The following is a 21307-nucleotide window of genomic DNA, read 5'->3' as shown; positions in this document are numbered from 1 at the left end:
ATTAATTATTCACAAAGCAGAATCAACCTCAGATTAAGGAAGGCATTCCTGGCCACCCGAAGCTTACCCTGTGGCCCTTTCCCCACACTCTTCAAGGGTAACCATGGTCCTCACCTCTAACATCACAGATTAGTTTTCCTTATTTTTGAACTTGGTATAAATAGAATTATTTAGCATCTGTTTCTTTTATATTTGGCTTCTTTCAAGATTATTTTTCAAGGTTTGTCCGTATTTGTCTCAGTGCAAATGTTCCATAAGCAGTGTTCCACGTAGAGCCCGCTAAATTACTTAGCTAGCCTCCTGTTCCTGGACATTTGTGTTGGGCCAGTCTGGGGCTATTACAGATTACACACTTGAAAAATAAGTTCTGAGAATGCATTCTTAGGCGCTCAATTTGTGTTTAAAGGAAGGAAGGCTTTTGCTACATGTTGTCAACTGCCCTGAATAAAGGCCAGGCTGGCTTATACTACTGTACTGGTGAGGTGAGGCCAGCCTTCCCACATTCCTGTGGGTGCCAGTTTTCCTGGTCCACATTTTCAGACTGGTCGCTATTGCATTGCTAGGTCTATAGCAGCTCATGGTACATTTTAGGTGCCTAGAAGACTTTTTTTTTTTTTTTCCAAAAACTGGTAGGGGCGAAAAACCATCAGAAATGTCTGAGTGGCTGTTACTGAGGTGACTTATAAAACATTTATTCCCTTAAAGTTTTGGAGTAGTTGTAGAGATTAGACATACAGGACAAGTGACTAACAGCACAAGTGCCAAGTGAGTAGTTCCTGTGATGCAGTAACAGTGCGGATGGAGAAGAGGTCAAAACCTTTCCTGGTGGAAGTGTTTAGAACAGGTCAGCTCTCTGTTGCTCTCATCGACCTGAGGCTTCTTTTCTTCAGCTGAGCTCTGGCTGGGTTAGAGATGAACTCTAGGAATTACAGAGGCCAAATAGAATATTTTGGCCACGTGTTTTAGTGGCTCATCTCCCTTCATTGTGTAAGGTAAGTTTAATGTTCTCTCCTTTCTTGCTTCCTATTTGAAAACACTGCAGCATACCAGCTCCAGAGTGCTGGCGTTTCAGATATGATTACTGCTGCACATCAGTGCCATTTAAACACATTTCTCACATTACAGGGATGCCTGCGTGGCTTAGTCGGTTAAGCATCCAGCTCTTGGTTTCGGCTCATGATCTCGCAGTTGTGAGATCAAGCCCCACATTGGACTCCCCACTCAGTGTGGAGTCTGCTCCAGATTCTTCCTCCCTCTGCCCCTCCCTGCTTCTGCACGCATGCGTTCTCTCTCTCTCTCTTTCTCTCTCAAATAAAATAAAGAAAATCTTTAAAAATAAATAAATAATTTAGTATGTTACGGATTCAGTAGTTCACTGTTCAGCCAAGGTTGCGTGATTGGAAAGATAGTAGCTTGATGTGGTTTAAAGCACAGTTCTAAGCTCAGTGAAACCTTGGGCAGGTTGCCACCACTCACTGGGCCTCAGGGACGATGGGCAAATGATTGCTGTGACGTCGCAGGGACTCTACACAATAGGGGATTTAGGGTATTTCTCACTGAGAACAGGAACTACTCTGCAGATTGGTTAGGTTATGAAGCAACCTGAATCGGAAAATTTAAAAATCATCTCTGTGCCATGCCAACACCATAAGCTCATGGATCGTCTCAGCATCAGGAAGACGGCAGTACAGTGGTTACATGGCGGAACTACTCTCTGCCTTGGAATGGTCCTAGTTCACCAGTGCCACAACACCGTTAGGTCCTAGAATTCCTCCCCAAGCCCCTTGAAGGGCGAACTTAAAAAAAAATTATTTTCTAGGAATTCACAATGAATATCTTTTGCAGAAATAAAACATCTTGCTTTTTCTTCCGTGTGAGTTGTTGGTATTCCCTTAGGAATAGGAATGCATATTTTATGCATATTTAACAGAAGGGTCTAATAAAAAAATAGGTCATTTGAATATGTCAGCATTTTAATGTGATGAGATCTGGTGTTAGAATGTGTGCAAACTGAATTTATCTAATGTTTATTCATAGTTTCTCCTTAATGAAGAAACCAGTGCTCCGTTAGCCTGCACGACGCACCGCCACAGCCATCGGTAGTATTTCACGGGGTGGGGAGAGGCCTCATCTGAACCTGGGGTTCCAGTCAGCAACATGAAGAGTTGGTGAAGAGGTGGCAGTTAGCGGCTTATTAAGTTTGGCTTTTAAAAACTAGCGGAGGGAAGAGGAGTCAGTTTTCCATAGCGAACAGTTTCTATGTGACAGGCCGCCTTGGGGGAGAAGATGACTTGTGATAGCGGCAGAAGCTTGTTGTGTGAGCACGTCCTCGACTGACAGTGCCGGGCCGGTCAGTTCAGTCCTGCTTCCTCCCCGCACCACCCCCGCCCAGCACACACACATGCACACGCACAGATGCACACACGCACACACACACGCACACACACACACCCTGGCTCCTGTGGAGAACAAGCAGTTCGCACCGCACCCCCTGCGCACACACACATGCACACGCATACACACGCAGGTGCACACGCACACACACCCTGGCTCCTGTGGAGAACAGCAAGCAGTTCCACAGATTGTTGCTGCAGAAGTTCCCTGAGCATATTTTCTGCCTTCTGTGACCGGGCGCGTCTTCCCAGGCTGCAGTGACATACTGGTGGGCCCCTCGCCTCTTCCGCCTCATTTGCCTGTATTCGGATGATGTCTGGCTCATTGTCCTTCGCTACTCTCTCCCTGCGTGGAGTTCCCGGCCGGCCGCGGCTGGTGGCCTGGCTGCTGCCGAGCACACGCACACATCCCAGGGCCAGAGCCCCGCAGAAGCACGCTAGCGAGTGACATCCCCGCGATCTGTGTTTAGTAACGGGAAGGGGTCTGGTGGGCCCGGTGAGTGTGGGCGTGTGCTGGGCCTGAGGAGGCGGGAGGAATGGAAGCTAAGGAAGGGAAGGTGCAATCTTGTTTTGGAAAATTATATTGAAAGGAAAACATGCCCTAAACTTGGCTTCTGCTCTTGTCCTTCTCCAGGAAATTTAGGGCAGAAAGATCTATCTCTGTTTTCCTTATTTATATTTCTTTGAAGGTATTGGTGAGTGATGAGAATTGTCAAAGCCTGTCTGTGATAAGCAGCAAATCCTTATATATACAGAAGGAGAAATACGAGTTTCAAAGAGGAGAACTAACTTTTCTCACGTGCCTTTGGAGTGCCAGGCATTAATCTTGGGACTCGAGCCTGTTACTCCATTTTAATAAAACAGGCCTGCGAGGTAAATGCTTTGAGAAGGTAGGTCTGGAATCTGGGCCACACAGATGAGGGCTGGAATATTTGATTCCCACCTCAGCAAGCGTGGGCACCTGGAGTCACACAGTGATGGGATTTGAGCTCTAGGCGCTACCCCAGATGTCACCTTGTCAGCTTCCTCTGCGGGCAGCACAGCGCACCGGAAGGAGGGCGGGGGCTGCCATTGAGACCGGCTAGACTCCCCCCGTTTGCTTCCTTTTGACAGCTGATTCTGTTTTCCTATTTATAAAATGCGAGTGGCCGTCCTCCTCAGGGCATGGATTTGCAACGAGGGGCCAGAAGAACCGATGCGCAAAGGTGTTTTGTAAATTGTAAAGTGACTTAACCAGTGTTTGCTAACAGAGATTGTTTTCTTTCATAGATGGGTACCCAAGAAGGCATTAGTTGTTAGTCAGGATTTGGTCAGCAGAAGGATCACATATTTGCTCTTATGTTTGCTGGTTGTGGGACTTTTTCCTTCCATTTTCAGAGTTGTTTCATTTCTGCAATAAATATTAATGATACTATTTATATGCCAGGCCCTCTATTAGGTGTTGGAGATAGAGTAGTGAATAAGGCAGAAGAGTTTCTGTCCTTTTTAAAACACTGAAACTGTACAATTGATTGACATTCTTTTTTCCCTACTGGGATAAAAGATTCTAAACCTGATTGATTCCTTACTACCCCTGACATATATTTTTAAATCAGTGTTAGACTCTTTAAATACCGTTCGTGCCAATTATGCAGATATTTTGGGTGTAGCTGGAGAAACTATGAGAAAGATGGATTGTGTGGGTGTTTCGCACGATCAGCCTGTTTTCTTTCTGCTTCAGAGCACGTAGGTTGGACTGTAGAGTCAGTGTCTGAGTCGTGCCTTACAGCCGATTGACCTGAATGCTAAACTGCTCACCTGCGCGTGTGGTATGAGCATGAAGATGCTTGGAAATCACTGTTTGGTGTTTTTGTCACTAGAGCCCGGTTATTTTCCACTATGGTGAAGAACATTTTGGCTGAATAGTACATTGAACTTTGTTAACAAAGTGAACTTAGCTCTGAGTGGCCAGTCTCATTTTCATTCGTGCCTGGGACTCGGAAGGCTTCAGCATTCCCCAGGATGACCAGCTAGTTGTGGTCCAGCCCCAGACTGTGGACTCATCCCTTGCACGCATTGGAGACCCAAACCTGCCTAGGTGGAAAGTCTCCTTCCAGAAAAACTGGAACAGTCTTTGTAAAGTGGTTTATTTTGCATCCCAAGTCTTAAGGTCAGACTCCAGATGTTCCTTTTCTTTCCAAGTAGGTGATCCTTCTTGGCCCTGGAAGTAAGCGCTTGCTCATTTTTGGCTCCGATTTTGGTTGTCTGAGACGTGGTCAAGAGGAATGCTAATGGAAAGCATGATATCCATTCTCCTGATTTTCAGATCACGTAACGGAGACCTGTGATGTCGCTGGGGCTGCTCCAGCTATTTTTGCTCAATTCATTCAGGCCTTCAGTGACTCACCAGCCTCCTGACTTTTTTGTTGTTTTAAAAAGGAACTGTATTTTCACAATATATGGAATACGGTTAATGTTACAGCTAATAAATGTGGCACTTAGTGATAGGCACTCAACAGTCAGGTGAAAGCCTGCTTCCCAGAGGTCAGAGCAGGAAGTCATGACACGAGTGCTGCTGTGAGCAGAATTTGTATGAAGACTGCGCCTAGGAAGGGTATTCTAAGTGAAAGAAGGGGTGTAAGGAAAGATAAAAAGGTGTACAGAGCACAGGCAGTGTGTGAACAAGTGCCTCTGGAGGGAGCGAGTGTGAAGGGGAGGGGCTGGTGAGGTCCGCATCGGGAAGGCCTGTGCGTGCTGGCCGAGGAATTCAGCCAGTGTTAGGGCAGAGCCATGGGGGTTTTAGTGGGAGATTGTGGCATCGTGTGTGGGATGTGTTGGAGGTGGGTAGAAATGGGTGGAAGGACGCTTTTCTGGCAAGTTCTATGGCACTGGTTTTTGAAGTGATTTTTGGATGGGGAGGGAGAATATAAAATTTAGTGAACATAAAGCCCACCTTTATTACTTTATTATGATGCTGTGCCCCCCCCCCCCCCCGCAAATATCATCATCTGACATGCTTTTTTCAAAAGAGGCCTTTCTGAGATATTTTCCATATCACACCAAATGCTTCTGGGCACTCAGAAGTATCAGGTAGCAGGTTCCACGAAGGGGGCTCGGCACAGGCCCACATGTCTCCTCTGAGTTCCGCTAAGGGCTGTGCCAGTGCGTGGAGGCCCTGGCAGTGCAAGCAGACCCACTGAGCCTGTGGGGGCTTTCCTTTCACTGGGCGTCTCCCAGCAGGCCAGGCAGGGGTCTGGGGTGAAGATGTGAGCTGGAATAAGAGGGCTTCTTTTGCGGACCTTTGTAATGCTGGAAAGGGAAATGTGACATTATTGTTTGTACTTACTGATCAAGGATTTTGATAACCAGCTTGTGTTGTCTGTGGTAGGAATTTTTAAACCATCATTTAAAATTTTTCTTTTGAGAACGAGACACTGACAGATTATTTGTAATCAATAAGTCCTTATGCAGAAACAAATGAGCATAAGATACAATTTCATCTTACCCCTGAAGAAACTGGAATAGTGCAGTTTCATGTGTTCAACAGACAGTGAGCCCTTGTGACGGACTGGGCACTCTCCTGGGGCTGCGCAACCAAAAATGATCTAATTCACATTGGGAAGACTTAAAAAAATATATATTCTGCTATAAATTCATGTTTAAGAATTCAGGTAACTGTCAATAATTAGGATGCAGGTGCATTAAAAAAAATCTCAAGTGTCTGTAACCCGTCTATACAGAATTTACCAGAAGGCTAGAACATAAAAGCTGATTTTGTGGAATAATACAGTGGTAACTAATGAAGAAGTTCCGCTCCTTAAAGGAGTTTTTATTGTAATTTTTTTGTAATTGTAATTTTATTGTAATTGATGATAACAGACATAAAACAATACTGTAATCATATAAATGATTAAATACTAAATTTTGTGGAACGAATTTAAGGACTCGAGAATTGAGATAAAGGAGCTAACCTAAAGAACGGTGGTTGGGGAAAAAAAGCTTGTCGGAGGTGGGGCTTGAACCGCTGGGTGAAATTCCCCCACCCCAACTGGGAGGGCGACCTCCTGGAACCAGGAGAAAGGAGCTGTGTGCCTGCAGCAGACTCAGGGCTATGGCGACGAGGGCAAGCAGAGGCTGGGGTGGCAGGACCTGTAGAGTGCTGGAGCCCGGGCCCTGGAGGCCTGAATCCCTTCCCAGTTCTGATTCCCCCTTGGAGGGTGGCAGGTGGGTGGTATCGGTGCCCCCTGGTTGGGGGGGTGGTGTGTGGGCTGTGAGGTGAGAGTTGTGAATGTGAAGCTTCTGGTGCCCAGCAAGTGTTCCACAGGCGGACTTCACCCTTCGGTGTGATGGAAATCAGGACGCTCCCGAGGCATTTGACCAGAGAGGTAGGGTGTGACAGGGACAGACTTGCCATGGTAGCTGGCCCTGGAGTGCGTCTGCACACTCTGTGCCTTGTAGATCCATTCTCAGGGTCTCACCACTCCCTGGCAGTGGAGCTGGGTGCTTTGTTCTCTGAGAGGACAGGAGCACCTTACCCGGGCCACCTGGCTAACCCATAGGGAAGGCAGGGTTTGAACCTCGGCCTGCCTGGCTCCAGAGTCTGGGTTCCTTCTCCTTCTCCCTGGGAAGCCCCCTGATGACCCTATGCAGAAGAGGCGTGGCTGGCTCAGGTGGTTATTACTGCTACTAAAAGGTGTGTGAGTTCAGTGTCCACGTTGGTACCCCTCCACCCTCAAAGAAGAGAGGAAGAGGAGGAAGAAGAAATAGGACAGCCACACATCCATGGGAAAAGAGATCGAACTTGGTGATTGGCTGCAGAAGAAAGAGGACAAGATGGGACAGAGATGAAGGCACTGTTTGAAATGAAGGCGGACACTGGTAACCTGACTTTCTTGCCCTGGTGTTGGGCTCCAGAGAGCTCAGGCACCAGTGGCGGAGTCCATGGGTTTCTCAGAAGTCAACTTTCTTATGGGCACACACCTAGCGGTCACTTAGGGGTTCACATCATTCCTGCTTGTTGTAGGGGCCATGTCGCTAGGCGGGACTTGTGCTGCTTGTGGACGATTGGTGCCATTGGGGGTTGGGGACGGGGAAGTGACCTTAGATAAGAGAGAGTCTGAGTGTTTCTTGGCCTTGGTTTACTTTGGTGCCTCCTAGGACAGTGCTGCTCACCGGTGTTGAAGGACCAGTTGTTAAAATTTCTAGTCTATCTGGACTGATAACTTTTCTAAAATTGAAAAAGAAAAAAAAAATTACTGGGGGAAAAAACTGAAAAAGATATGTGGAATACAAGTTCTAATTTTTATTATTAGAGTCAATAGATACAGTTATCCTGTCTGATTGCCATAAAAGTTTCTGAATGTTCATTCTCCGTCTCTGTACTTGATCTTGCTGCAGAGCGGCAGGCTGGCATGGCCTGGTACAGTTTGAGAGCCTGGTCTGGGAAGAAGGTTGTTAAGCAGATTAGTAAACAGGATGTTTTGGGAGTATTTACATGATTTAAGAAGAGTGAAAGTAGTCTTTCAGTTGGCATTTAAAATACATGTGATCTGTTTACAGATGACATCTTTTCAGTAAAGTTCCTTATTAGGAGGCCAGGATGTGCAGTAAATACACCAAGAACGGAGCTAATGTGGTTACTGTAAGGGATGTGTATGACTAGCTGCCCTAGTAACGATGCTCGGGAAAACGGGCGCTTTTCCTTCCTTTGTTGTTTCTGAGAACCACTGGATGTCCTTTTGCTCATTTAATTTGTATTGGTACGTTTTCTCTGTCAATTTTTGGCTTGCCTTTGAATTGATTTTTATAGTTTTGTGCATAATTTTAGATATGTTTTTAAGGGGGAAGTTCCCTAAGCAAATTTTTTAAAAAATCTAGAAGAGTTATATACCGAGATCATGTAATAATTTAGTTGTTTGTATTTCAGATTTGGTTTTTGTCTCTAGCTGCCAGTGTCTTTTACTTCCTATTTTGAGCTCTTTTGACATTTTGCTGATACCTTCTTTGCTCTGAAATGATTTGCTAAGGTCCCTTAGCCTGGCTTCTTTTTCCCTGCCTTGAGGGCCCAGTCTGGGAGCAGCTTCTATCAGGCGGCCTGTCCCTGTCCTGTTGCTTTTGGGGGCTGGGGAGAGGTGGCTTTCTCTGGCTCTCGCACACTTACTCCCTTCCCCACTGGCCCCTTTTCGCCTTGCTGTAAAGTCAGGACTTCCCGTGTTTTGTATCGTACTTTATATTATGCTTTTCAAGCCTCTTTCATGTACATATTCTCTTATTTCATCCTCCAGACAATCCCATGAGGTTGGTAGGACAGAGATTCTCATCTCCGTTTTAACTGAGGTGAGGCTGGGAGAGTGTCCACATGGCATGTGTCCTCATTCCTCTGCCCTGGGCTCTCAGAGTGCCTGTTCCACTCGGGTCCAGATTCCAAATGCTCGGGTTAGGAGTTTGCTCAAAGATGCCTGTAATTTTTAGGTCCTCTTTTCTACTCAGTATTTATGTTTGTTATTTGGAAAGTGAAATATTAGAATCTTCAGCACAGTGTCACGGGCCTCTTTGGAAGAAAGAAATCTTCAGAACCTAACTCAGGGGTTGGTCAGCAGAGAACAAGAGCTGTGGCCCCAGTCATCGTGTCCAAGGACGTGCTCAGCAACCTGGTTGTCTGCACCTGTGACTTTCCACTAAGACTGGAGGGTGGCGTCCTTAATTTCCACATCAGCCCCGCGCATTAGATTGCATAGAACATTTCTCATGAAGAAAAAAGTCCTGCTTTAAGGATTCAGGGGAAGGCATATTGAAAAATCACTTTTTGGCCCAAGTCGGAAGTCATTTGCTTCTGACTTTGGGGTGTGTAGGCATGTGTTCTCCCCATCCCTTTATGGCCAAGCGGACCTGGGTTCTAAATCCAGCCACTTACTTCGGTAGGTATGGTGACCTTGGCTGAGTTATTTAACCTCCCTAAACTTGTTTTCTCATCTGTAAAATGGGGGACTGTTCTCTACTTTGAAGGATCATTGTAAGGTTTAATGCTGACGCACGTCTCGCACTCTGAGTGTGGGCTCAGTAAGGGAAGGGTACCTGAATGCTGATGCAGAAGAGGGACTGGGGCCCAGGAAGAAGGCACCGGCTTATAATGGGCTGCAGCAGTGGTTCTCAAATCTGAGTGGGCATCCGAATCACCTGGAAGGCTTGGTAGGTCCACCCCTGTAGTTTCAGATTCTTCTGGTCTGGGGTGGGGCTTGAGAATTTGCATTTCTGAGTTTCCAGGTGATGCTGCTGCTGCCACCGCTGGTCTGGGGACCACACTTTGAGAACCCCTGGGCTACAGGTAACTCACCAATGAGCATTTAGATGCTGTAGGTGTATTTGCAAACTGAGTTTTTATGTGGTTAGAGGTACTCTGTTAGAAATTGCTTGGAATGAATGCATTTTGCAAATACTGAATTTAGTATCTCAAGGATTTTTCCTCCTGAAGTCTAGGAGTTTTTGTTAAAGATATTTGAAGAATAAGTCATGGAAGTAACAGTTATGAACATATTATGAATAGTCTAACGATATCAAATTGGCTAATGTATATGAAAGTGCTTTTACAGAATGCTGAAAACTGAAAAAAAATTTAAATACCTTTGTTTTTAAGATTGAACATCATAATGGAGTATAAAATAGTGTAAGTATTAGATTTCTCATCTCAATGTGCTGTTTACCGTATGTATTTTTCTCTTTCTCCTCCAGGCTGCTGACTTGAGTAAACCAATAGATAAAAGGATATACAAAGGAACACAGCCTACTTGTCATGACTTCAACCACCTAACAGCCACAGCAGAAAGTGTCTCTCTCCTAGTGGGCTTTTCCGCAGGCCAAGTCCAGCTTATAGATCCAATCAAAAAAGAAACTAGCAAACTATTTAATGAGGAAGTAAGTAGCACCCTGTCTTAGCTGTTAAGAATCCCTTTAAGAATTTATACGTTCTTACCAAGGGCAGTGGGCCTTATTTGACACGTCGAGCTAAGCCCATTTCTCATTCTCCCAGCTGTTCTGCCTAGTGTTACCAGGTGAGATGTGGTGCATTGACTTGCTGACTTCTGCCTGCTCTTCCCTGGGGCGTCGCTGTTCTGGGCGGTTTTGTGGAGCGCGCTCAGGTGTCTGTAGCAGGTGCTTTAAAACGCTTGATAATGGAGACAGGGATGATGCTGTCACCTGATTTTTATAATTTAAATAAGAAGATACAGAGTTCTAGACCTTGTTCACATCACCAGAAAATTTCATTCAGATTAAAGAACTTGATAATAATTCCTTAGGCGACTTAGATTGTAGCTCAGCCTCTTGTGTCTGTGTTTGACATGTGTTTGGCTAAGGGGTGGCTTTCTTTCTCTTGCACATATTTGCTATAAAATCACCTTTGACATATTTGAAATCCTGGCACTTAAAATTGGATCACCTGACAGAGTTTTTGCTTGTGATATAGCATTTGCTGGGTTTCTAGAATCTTCAGTTTTGTTCTGGAAGGAGTCTGAGCTATGTGAGCTGTGTGTTCAGGACCATGTCCGAACTGTTAAACGTGGCCCGTAGAAGTTACATAAATCGTGTGTGGTAAAGCTGTCAGAGGGGCTTTTCGGCCCCCCGAGTTGCCATTGCAGATTCAGTGTTCTCCCTCCTCTGTTTCAGTGCGACTTTCCCAGCAAACGGAAAAGATGCGGTGGGCTTGCTGACTTAGAAGCCCTGGGTCCCAGTGTCAGCTGGTGACCCCAGCCCTCATGTGACAAGGGTCAGGTCATGTGGGCTCCCTCTCTCAGGAAGGGCAAGTGGTGTTGCACTGTTGCCTGGTTTTGATGTCATGAACTTGGAACAGAAGCGCATTATAGGTTCGGTTCATAAGAAGTAATTTTGTTTGGGCGAGAATATTCAAGTTCACAAATTGGAGTTAAAATTCAGCTTCTTTAGCAGTGTCGTGGCCTTTGCTGTCCACACCCAGCCGGTCCCCATCCACAGTGCTCCTGTCTGGCATTGCCAGTGGATTTGGGGAGATCTCTTGAACCATGCCTTCTCCTCTTCTAGTTGCATCTGGGTTGACCGGAAACAGAACTTGCCATGTGGGTTGACAAAACTCTAGAAGAAAAGCATTTATTCCAGTTTCTGTTGAAAATAGTCTAAAGCAGAAACTGTTTTATTTACCTAAGTCTTTTATTAATAACATCTGAGGAAGTGATTCCCAGTAGCTGAATGAATGTTTTTTTTCCTTCTGGTGGTGGTTGTGGGGGAGCAACCAGTCCTCTCTGCACTGCCACCAGAAACTAAATTTGGAGTCATTTGGAGTCATTGTGGGGTTTTGTTTGTATTTAGGTAGGGGGCGTGTTATTGAGGGGGAGGGGCTGTTGGTGAACAAGATCGGGAGGCTGCTCTGGCTGAGGATGGCACAGAATGCCACTAGAGAACAAGAGGGCTTGTGTGTCGTCACGGGGGAGGCAGGAGTCTCGGGGCCCTGAGAGCACTCGGACGCGTCACCAGATCCATCCATGCCTTGCTCTGGACGGCAGTGGGGATTGCAGGCTGGGAAGCGGCTTGTCACTCAGTGATTTCAGCACGAGTTGTCTCATACATGTCTTATATTTTATTTGAAAAATGGCTGTTCACCATGCTAGGGCTGTGTGGGGTTAAATGCCAGTTTGGCACTTATAGCTTGAGTCTGAAATTGATTGCCTTTCACAGTAAAGAGATTGTTTGGCTGTGTGGATTTTCATCAGATTTTGGTCAGGATTTCTAAGAGCAGGGGTCATCAGAGGTCTGTTTCTCTGAGTGTGCCAGGAATGGTGGTTGAAGCCGTCATCACGCCATGCTTTGCCTTAGTATGAGAGTGAGAGGCTTCAAACTGTTTCACATTAGTCCTCTGCATGGTTGGGCAGGCAGCTGTTGCCATCCTACAGATGAGGAAATAGTCAAAGAGAAGGTACGTGAATTGTCCAGGCAGGAAATAAGTTGACGACAGAAGTGGAAATTAACGTCCACAAGGGCTCCCCGGTCACAGCCTGGAAGCCCCACCATGTGTGGTTGCCAGAGGGCTGGGCCCTTGCGTTCCTAGGAGCTCACAGTTCAGTAAGGTGGATGGATGGGGTATTGGGGCGTGTTAGCACACTGTTAGGAACAAAGTGCCGGGGGATATGTGTTCACATATTCTTCAGTATGTATCAAATATCATAAAGCGGAAGTTAAGTTCGGTGGAGGAAGCCTGAGAAGATTTCCAGAAGGTGACACTTGATCTGGCTCTTGAAAGATGCACAGGAGTTGGGGAAGCGTGAGAGAGGCTCTCAGAGCTGGAGAGAACTGCTTGGTGTGTGGAGGAGCGTTGGGTGGCCAGGTGTGACCAAGTCAGCGTGCAGGCCTCAGAGACGCAGGGTCCAAGCCGATGGGTACACGGGAACTAGACAGTAAATGCCCTGACATGCTAAGATGTTTGGATCTGACGCTGGAGGCTATACAGGTAGTTTTGGGCTTTTAATCAAGGGAGTGAGTGTGTCAAGCGGGTCCTTTAGAACGCTTGTCAGCACTTGTGGAAGGTGGATTGGAATGAAGAGAGACTGGCAAGGGTAGCAAGACCAATGAGGAGGCTGGTACCTGTTGACCTGAGAACCAATGGCTTGGACAAGAGCAGTGGCCGTCTCATCCAGGCGACAGACCTTGGTTTACTTACCATTTGCCCACTCAGGCCCCTCTGTGGATACCACGCGCGAGAGGGAGATGTATCAACAGTAGCACCCCTCACGCACACTTAGGGCAAATGCTGATGTGTGACATATAAGGAGGCAGAGGCCTGGGGAGACAGGGAGAGGAACAGCGGTGGCAGAGGACATCTCTTGAAGGAGGTGCTGTGCGCTAGGCGGGGCCTCCCGTGAGGAGGTGGCTGGCCGGGTCCAGCCCAAGATGGAGCGTTTCCCAGAAGGGAGAGCAGGTGAAGGCCCAGAGTAGGAAAGAAGCTGGGACCAGGAGAGCAGAGAGAAGGCCATGTCCCGGGGAAGGTGGTGTGAAGGGAGGCCGTGAGACCGGGCCGCTGTGTTCCCTCTTGGCTGAGGCCTGCGATCGCACAAGAGGAAGCAGGAGCACGGTGCGGTCAGTTGGTGTTTTTGAAAATCCCTGTGGCTCCTGCTTGAAGATTGGTAGGTTTCTGGCTGTCACGTATGCACTGGGTAAGACTGGAGAAGGAGCAGGTTTGGAATGGAGGGGAAGATCGGAGTTCCATTCTGTACTTGACAAGCTTCGGAGGCCAGTAGATGTTAGATACTTGGACCTGGAGCCCAAAACCAGGGGTAAAACTTTGAGAGTTTGGCATGTGAATAGTCATCCCATCCCTGAGATCAGACGGCAGGGTCTGTGGCACTGGCTATACTCCAGGACTCTGGCCGGCTCGTCACGTGGCCTTCAAAGGGGCACTTACAACAGTCCATTTATTCCCTGCAATTAGAGACTCAGCGCTGTGGCTCAGAACGCAGAGCCTTGAGCCTGAACGCCTCCCTGCTCTCCCCACCCCCACCTAGAGCGCCAGAAAGAGAGGCGAGGAGTGTTGCTGAGCGCACGGCTGGGAGACTGGGCCCTTGGGGAGTGCTTAGCAGAGTTTGCAGGTGGAGGGGAAGCCCGCGGAGCATCCCCACCCGGGGTGCCAGGAAGGGCTCCTTGGAAGGGGAGATAGCAGCAGTTCTGAAGGAGAAGCCAGTAAGTTTCCAGGACTACCCAGGCAGGGAGTGAATGTGCGTGGAGCAGAGGACGGGGGAGCAGCTTATCCCATGGGTCCCGTGTGTGTCTTCCTCACTGAGCGCTTCTCTCAGCTGCCTGTTGCACACACGTGTGCACGTGCACACACGCCCTGCTACTGATTCTTCCGCCTTTGCCTCCCTTCTACAGGCTCCTGGCACATGAAAATACTACGGAAATTTGCATGGGTAGATGGATGGATGGAATGGAATTTGAGAGTCTAGAAATCTACCTGACATTAAAGATAGATGAAAATTTCTATCTGGGAGTCAAGTATATCTTAAAAGGTGATTTTTCCCCCCTCTATTAACTAAAAAAGAAAAAGAAAAATTTTAATGCTTGTTTATAGAAGTACAGAGAAGATGGGAAAACATCACCCCTAAGTGCTCACTGTTAACTTTATTGTCTTTGTAGTTTTTACTTTTTTAATGAGGTGAGTCTGGTAGATTCACACCTTCCATCAGAGGTCCCATGACCTCCTCCTTCCAGTCTGGCCAGTGGAGTTAGAGGTGAGCCCCGCTCCCTTCACGCCCCGCTGCCTGGGTGTCCCTGTCGCGCTGCAGAGCCTGGCTGTTGTATCTGCTCCGTCCAGAAGGAAGGAAGTGCCTTGTCCTTTCCAGCCTCCCAGGGGGAGTGACACCCGCAGGCCCCCCGTGTCTGCTCTCTCCAGTCTCTCTCAGCGGGGCCTTGCTGTCTCTGTAGCGTTGTGTGTGTGCAGTGCCTGTGGAGCGTACCTTCGTTCTGCAAGCTCCCTGGAAAGGAGAGTCCCTCGCCAGCTGGTCGGCATTCAGCCTCGTGTGAAGGACCCCGAAGGGCTGAGGAGCTTCCTTTTTACTACTACTGGTTAGGGTGTACTGGGGAGCGGGAATTATAAAGGGACAGTTTCTATAAGATGATGAACCCAGACTTGTCTTTGTAGAAATTCTCATTATTTCAGGGTTGTATCCATAGAACAGTTAAGTTTAAAGGATTTTCAGGTATGTGTTGATTGTTGGGTAGGGTGTAAAATCTAAGAAAGTACTTGTCATTGTGCCTTCTTTCATTACTGACACGTAATGAGACCCTCTGTCCTTGACTTGTTCCCCGTCATGGGCTGCAAGGCCAGGGCCATCACACTGGGTCTGCGTCTCCTGCTGTCTGACCGCCCTCGGGAGGCAAGGCCGCCCTTTGCCAGCCCAAGGCTGCTGCGTCTTCTCTCTCCTTGCTGGGACCCAGTGCCCCTGGGGGCGGGAAGAGCCAGGCCTAGCTTTGCAGTCTTCTGTCCAGTTCTGGGACAAAAGAGCGGTTATGGGCATTTTGTTAGTTTTGTTTTGTTGCTTTTTTTAATGAAAGGAAGGAAAGGAGCACATAATGCTCTACTCCTTAAAGTTTTAGCATTGATAAAACGACATTTGATCCTCCTTTCTGTGGCTTTGAAATACCCTTTCTTCACACTTCCTGAGGAAAGCAGCTCTCTTTAAAAGTGTTTACATAAGCAAAGCCAGTTTTGCTTGTGACTTCATTATGGCTCCCCTCTCACCCCCTCCTCACCCCCCAACGCAGCTTCTGTGGTTTTTGAATTGTTTACTTCAGTATTTTTGTTACAAATTAATATCTGCATTATAAAATGCATACCCACTGCCCCCTAAGTAATTTTTTCCTGCTTGTCATGTTGATAGTAGTAGGAAAAAAGGGGCACCTGGGTGGCTCAGTCGGTTAAGTGTCCAGCTCTTGGTTTCGGCTCAGGTCATGGTCTTAGAGTCATGAGATCAAGTCCCGCGTCGGGCTCCACGCTCAGTGTGGAGTCTGCTTGATTCCCTCCCCCCCAAAGAATAAAAAGACAGCTAAGTGCTTTAGAAAGCTTCATCTTAGCAGTGACACTTTAACATGGTTATTTATTTTTATTCTTGCTTCCTTTTAGTTAGTTTATTATAGTTAGAAAATCTTTTCTCTCAATGCCATTAGTGATGGTAGTTTTAGTGTTTGATTTTTACTGGCTCTGTGTCAGCAAAGGGACAGTTTCTTCGGAATTGCGGTGGGGATTGTGTGGGGCTGCCGGTGAATACTAGCGAGAGGTGAGGGTGTGGGAGCTCACTTCTGTCACGTGCAGAGATGGCATGCCCATCTCCAGATACTGTGTTTGGTTTTTACAAAAGTGGTTATAGAAATTGGCTCCAAGCATTTTGGAATTTGACTCTTTAATGGAAGCCCAGTGCCCGAGCCAGGTGACCTCATAGAGACTTTCTTAACTGCTGAACTTCCCCAGCCACCTCCCTGCCCTCTTCCCCCTCCCTGAGCAGCTGTCCTGCTCCATCCGCCCTCTGCTGGTTTCCTGGAAGTGGAGTTCACACACTCCTCCACATTCCTCCTCCCCTGGTCAGTGTCCCCTGGGTGTCTCCTCTGTAGCCGGGGAGCAGGGGGCTTTCTTCCCCTGGATCCCCACAAACCCCTCTCCTTGGTCCCTCAGACTTGCTCCCTAAGGAGGCCTCCCTGCTCCTCCTGTGCCTGCCTCAGCCCTGCTGGGGCCACTGCCCCCCTCTGACCCTCCCTTCCTGGTGTGTAGACCAAGCCAACCTCAAAGACTCCGTCACAGGACACGGAGGGCACTTGTGATGCCGCAGAGCTCCTGGTCTCTGGTGGTCACTCAGCATCAGCTCCTTCCTCTCCTCATGGGACTTCGGGGTCGTCTCCTCACATGTTCCTTCTGCCTGCCTGACTTTTGTCCTGCTCCCTATAAGTGGGGCGTCACCCTGTCCTCTTCCACACCGCACCTTCCTTGGGGATCTTAGGAGGTCACAGATCTGGCTCTCCCTGTTCTCAGCTGGTGTCCTTGTTCTCCTTGCCTACTCGATGAGGACACTTGGGTGTCTCCCCAGCATAATCCACCCCCGGCCTTCTCTGTGTGTGGCAGTCGCTTGAGCTCCAGGCCCAGGAGAATTCACAGGCCTCTTCCCCACCCCCACCTCCTGTTCCCCCAGCCTAAGCCATCGTTAACAGCCCATCTTGCCATGCTGCCACCCGTCACTGTCCAGACCTTTTTGTCCACACACAACTATCACAGCCTCCTAACTGGTTCCTCCTCACCTGCCTCCCCCCTCCCATCTTCCATTCTGTACCTTCTGCCAGGGGGGATTCCTCTTTATTCTGTCACTTCCCCTTTCAGAAGCCTTCCCTCCCTGACTGTCTGCAGCCACACCGCCAGTAGCGTGTGTGAGGCACATACACAATCTTAAGTTTTCTAACAGCACATTAAGTAAGCAAAAAATGGGTGAAATTAAGATTTTGTTTTCTCTGTATACCCGAAATAGTATCTTAACATATACGTAATATGAAATTATGAGATTACGTCTGTAGGTTTTCAGTCTTCAGAATCCAGTGTATATTTTGCAGCACATCTCACTTCAGGCACATTTCAAGTGCTCAGGGCTGTGGGAGTGGTGGCCCAGGGCTTCAAGGTCACGGCCCAAAGCCCCTTAGCCTGAGACTTCACTGTGCTGAGCCCCAGTTCACAATTCCAGACCTGATTCCCTGCCCCTTCAGCCAAAACAGGTGCTGCGTGTGTCCCCACACTCACCAGGACTGCTCTGTCCTGAGCCACTCCCAGCACAGTCCTCCCCGCACCCCCCTTTCTTTTTGCACCCACCCCCCGCCCTCCCTGCTCTGCTCAGGAGCTCCTCAGAGGGGGCCGGGCTTTTGCTGAGGCTGTTTTGTCATCGTGCGTCCAGATCACGGCCCCATTAATACTGGAGAATTCAAGCTTACCAGGGTCATCCTGTTACATAACATGGGGCACTAAGATTCTTTATCTTTTTTACTAGATACTTTAGCAATAGAAACACACCTTTACAGTGTAGAAACTGGGCTTCATTCTTTATATTTATTTGAATACAGTGTTCCAGATACTTGTTTCTTAATTAGAGACAGGAGTGAAATGCTTTCTTTTTTCTTCCTTTTTTGTTAAATCCAGACCAGAGCTGTTTAAATTCAGTGACTCTCTACTAGCTAGCCCTCGAGTTGTGCCTCCTGCCTTGGCTTGGGGTCTGAGGCAGGCTCCTGGCCTGTTCCTGAGAACAGGTGTGGGTGGCCCTGGCCTTGGTTTGATGTCTCTCGGTGGCGCAGGAGATGGCAGCCCCACCTTGGCCAGTCTGTGCTGCCTGCTCTGTCTCCCTTCTTTCTCTGGGATGCCCGGTGCTGCGTTTGCTCCTGCCTCAGCACCTTGCAGCTGTGGTTCCCTCTGGGAGGATGCTCTTCCCCACGTGCTCTTGGCCTGCCCGCTGCATGCTGTCAGCCCGCTCAGCCAGCCCTTGCCATCCGAGGACTCTCACTAGGCCTTCCCGCCCGAGATTGAAGGCGCTCAGCCTCCTCCCCCGTCAGCACTGTGCCTTCTCCCCCTGGTTGGTTCTTCTCCACAGCTCTTGTCACCCCCGATCTTGCAGATTTCACTGTCTTCTCCTCGCTTGGATGCGGATGCCTGTCCGTTTTAATCAGTGCTGTATCAGCACTTGGCATTAATGCATTCGAGAAAGAATGAAGGAATGATGAGCGAGCGGGTGGGTGAGGGTGAAGGAGTGGGGCTGCAGGTGAGTTTCCTGGCCTCTCGGAGCCTCTGTTTCCTGGTGGTAATATGGTGATTATATCTACCTTGCTAGGGGGAAGCGGGTGCTCTTACATTGCTGAGAATTGAGTGTTCTGTCCTCCGTGGGTGGTAATTTAGCAATATCTATAAAAATTAAGATGTAGGTACCTTTTGCCCCGGCTGTGTTCCCGGGAGTTCATCCTGCAGTGTACGTGTACGCGTGAAATCTGCCGTGTGCGCGAGGTCGGTCATTGCTACGGAAATGGCCGGCGGTGGGGACTTCTAAAACAGATGACCGCGTTCCCATCCATGGCAGGGAAACTCTGCAGCTTTAGAGAAGAACGGGGAAGCGGTGTGGGTGCCCGTGCGGACAGCTGCGGATGCGTGACTGAGTGAGCCGCAGCAGGGCGCTCGGTGCCTCGGTGCTCTGTGGTGCCTTGCCCGTGGACGGAGACACTCTGGAGGGAGAGACAGGTAGCTTCACGCTGGTGACTCCGGGGACAGGTGATCTGGAAGGGAGGAAAGGGGTGCGAGTGAGCTCTCCCCCGCACGCTTTTCTGTGAATGATGAATAGACTGCCGCCTCAGACAAAACAGAGGCGGGCCTTGCGGGTCCTTTTGAGGTTAAAGAGCCCGTGTGCAGAGCCCCTGGCCCAGTGCCCGGCACGCAGAGTCGAGCCTCCGACGGGAGGTGAGCACTGCTGGCGCAGCGTGTGTGCCGCGTGCCCCAGCCCTGGGGGCACCCCCGGGTAGCGCCGCCCGACGCCGAGGCTTTGGCCACACCGGGGCGCACGATCTGCCGGGGCCGAGCCGGGGGCCGAGCCGGGTCCCGGCGCCTTTCTCGCTGGGGTTTGCGGCTGCCCGCACTGCTGTCCGTCCACAAGTTACATCCACGGATCTACTTTCAGTCGTCTTGATGCACCTGTTTCATAGGGAATGAAGTTCTAAGTGTGTTTTGTTTCCCAGTGGCGTTTATTTTAACAACAGTGCTGTCATTCTTTGTCTTCACGTCTGAGTTGCGGAACTAGACTCTGTTTACTTGACAGTATTACAATTTCGGGGCCTAATGAAATTATTTTGTTGTATCTCTTTAAGCCAAAAATAAAATTTTCTCCTAAGCATAGTGGTTTGTCCTTAAAAATTTCCACACAGGATGGAGTGGCAGTGGTGTTCTCTTGGCCAGACCGCGATCTGTCTGGTTGCGGTGACATGTGAGGGGCAGGAACCGAGAGCCACGGGTTTGGCTGCCAGTGCGAGGTAGCGGTGTCGCCGCCTGACCAGGCCGCCCCCGATGCCGGTGAGCCATGGTGGCCCGAGGTCGGCTGGGCAGCCTGGGCCCGGCGGGGACAGAATGGTCCGACAGATGGGGGTGGGCCCTCCCCCCAGGATGAAAGCCCTGATCTGGCCTTGCGAGTTACCTCTGTAACCTTTTAAGGAAGAAGCAGTGCAGGCCTCGTGGGAACCCTGCCAGAGTGGTCACTGGGCTTTTAGGTTGTTGGCATTGGTGCAGGTCAGGGGCCTTTTAGAGGTAGGATGGGAAGGAGGCAGGGGATGAAAACGTTGGCTGTGTGCCCAAGGCCAGCTCACGTGTCTCTGTTGACTTCAGAGGTCGGCGGTGCCGCCCTGTGGCTCCGGCGTCTGGGGCAGTAGTCCGTATCACCTGCTGCGGAACCTCTGCCCGCCCCGGGCCCTGCGTGCTGTGCGGGGCCAGCCGCCCTTCGTGTCCCTGGCCGGGGCCTGCCGTTCTGCAGCTTGCTCAGTCCGTGCATCTCTTCTCTGAAAAACCCAAGTGATTTCATGTCCTGTGCTTTTCTGCAAAGATGCCGCACACTCCGCACAGGTGCGCAGAGCCGACGGCGGGGCAGGGAGGTTCGTGTCGGTGCCCCGGGGCCTCGAGGCTGGGCCAGGAGTCCCAACCAGGGAGGGGAAGTGATAGTGTTCAACTCACCCGGAGTCCGCCGGCTCCTGAGGCAGCCGGTTCCTGGGCACGTGGCCTCGGAGAAGGTTCGGCAGGAGGAGTTTCTAAAGACTTGGGAGGGTTGGGAGCTTCTGGTTGGCTTCCGGTGACGTGCTTTGGGACCAGGCACCCTCCCGCGGGGCACCCAGGTGGGAGCTGCCGTGCCGGGGAGCCCCACGGCCGGGTCTGCAAGCAGGGCTGCGCACGTGTTGTGTCTTCAGGTGGTTTCACTTTGGTCTTTCGGTTCTAAAGGCGAGACTCCTGATCTGTGCCTGTGAAAGGAACCCTGGTCAGCTGAGCAGGAATTAGCGTGGCTGGAGCGGCAGTAATAGGCACATGCTCCCGAATCAGTTGTCTGTTTATTTCTTTAAACATCACCTTGTTCCAAAGAAGATCTGGAGGAATTGCTTTTAAAGGGGCACACAGGACAGCGAATGTGAGTGAGGAGTCTCAGTGAGCCGGGGCTGACGGGGAGCCCGGTACGCGCGCTGCTGCCAGCGGCTGCACGCTGCGTCCCCCACCCTGGAGCCGCCAAGCAGAGGGGCAGGCGTAGACAGCGCGCGACTCACGGGACTAAAGTGCAGAGAAGCCAGGGGGCAGAGTGGCTTCCCCGGGGGTCTTCGTAGAGAGGGTGCTGTGTGTAGGGGCCAGGAAGGCGCGCGTTCAGATGCTCCTGGCGGGAGAGAGG

The 21307-nt window shown here is 49.5% G+C and overlaps 1 protein-coding gene across 9 annotated transcripts in view; it reads left to right on the top strand.

Annotated features, from left to right (window-relative positions):
* Positions 1 to 21307, top strand: part of WDR20 (WD repeat domain 20) — a 63690-nt gene that overhangs the window by 30150 nt on the left and 12233 nt on the right. For 4 of the 9 annotated variants that reach the window (XM_026515273.4, XM_026515270.4, XM_026515278.4 and 1 more), the window contains exon 2: positions 10101 to 10283. The exons of 2 other annotated variants lie outside the window; for them this stretch is intronic. In XM_026515273.4, coding sequence (XP_026371058.1) covers positions 10101 to 10283 — 183 coding nt within the window. Of the gene's footprint in view, positions 1 to 8506; positions 8709 to 9635; positions 9697 to 10100; positions 10284 to 21307 lie in introns of those variants that run through there. 3 more of the 9 variants (XM_057318642.1, XM_026515279.4, XM_026515272.4) reach the window with 3 other exon arrangements.

This window comes from Ursus arctos, unplaced genomic scaffold, assembly GCF_023065955.2.
Source record: "Ursus arctos isolate Adak ecotype North America unplaced genomic scaffold, UrsArc2.0 scaffold_25, whole genome shotgun sequence".
Lineage (NCBI taxonomy): Eukaryota > Metazoa > Chordata > Mammalia > Carnivora > Ursidae > Ursus > Ursus arctos.
This window is presented reverse-complemented; position numbering and strand designations above follow the sequence as displayed.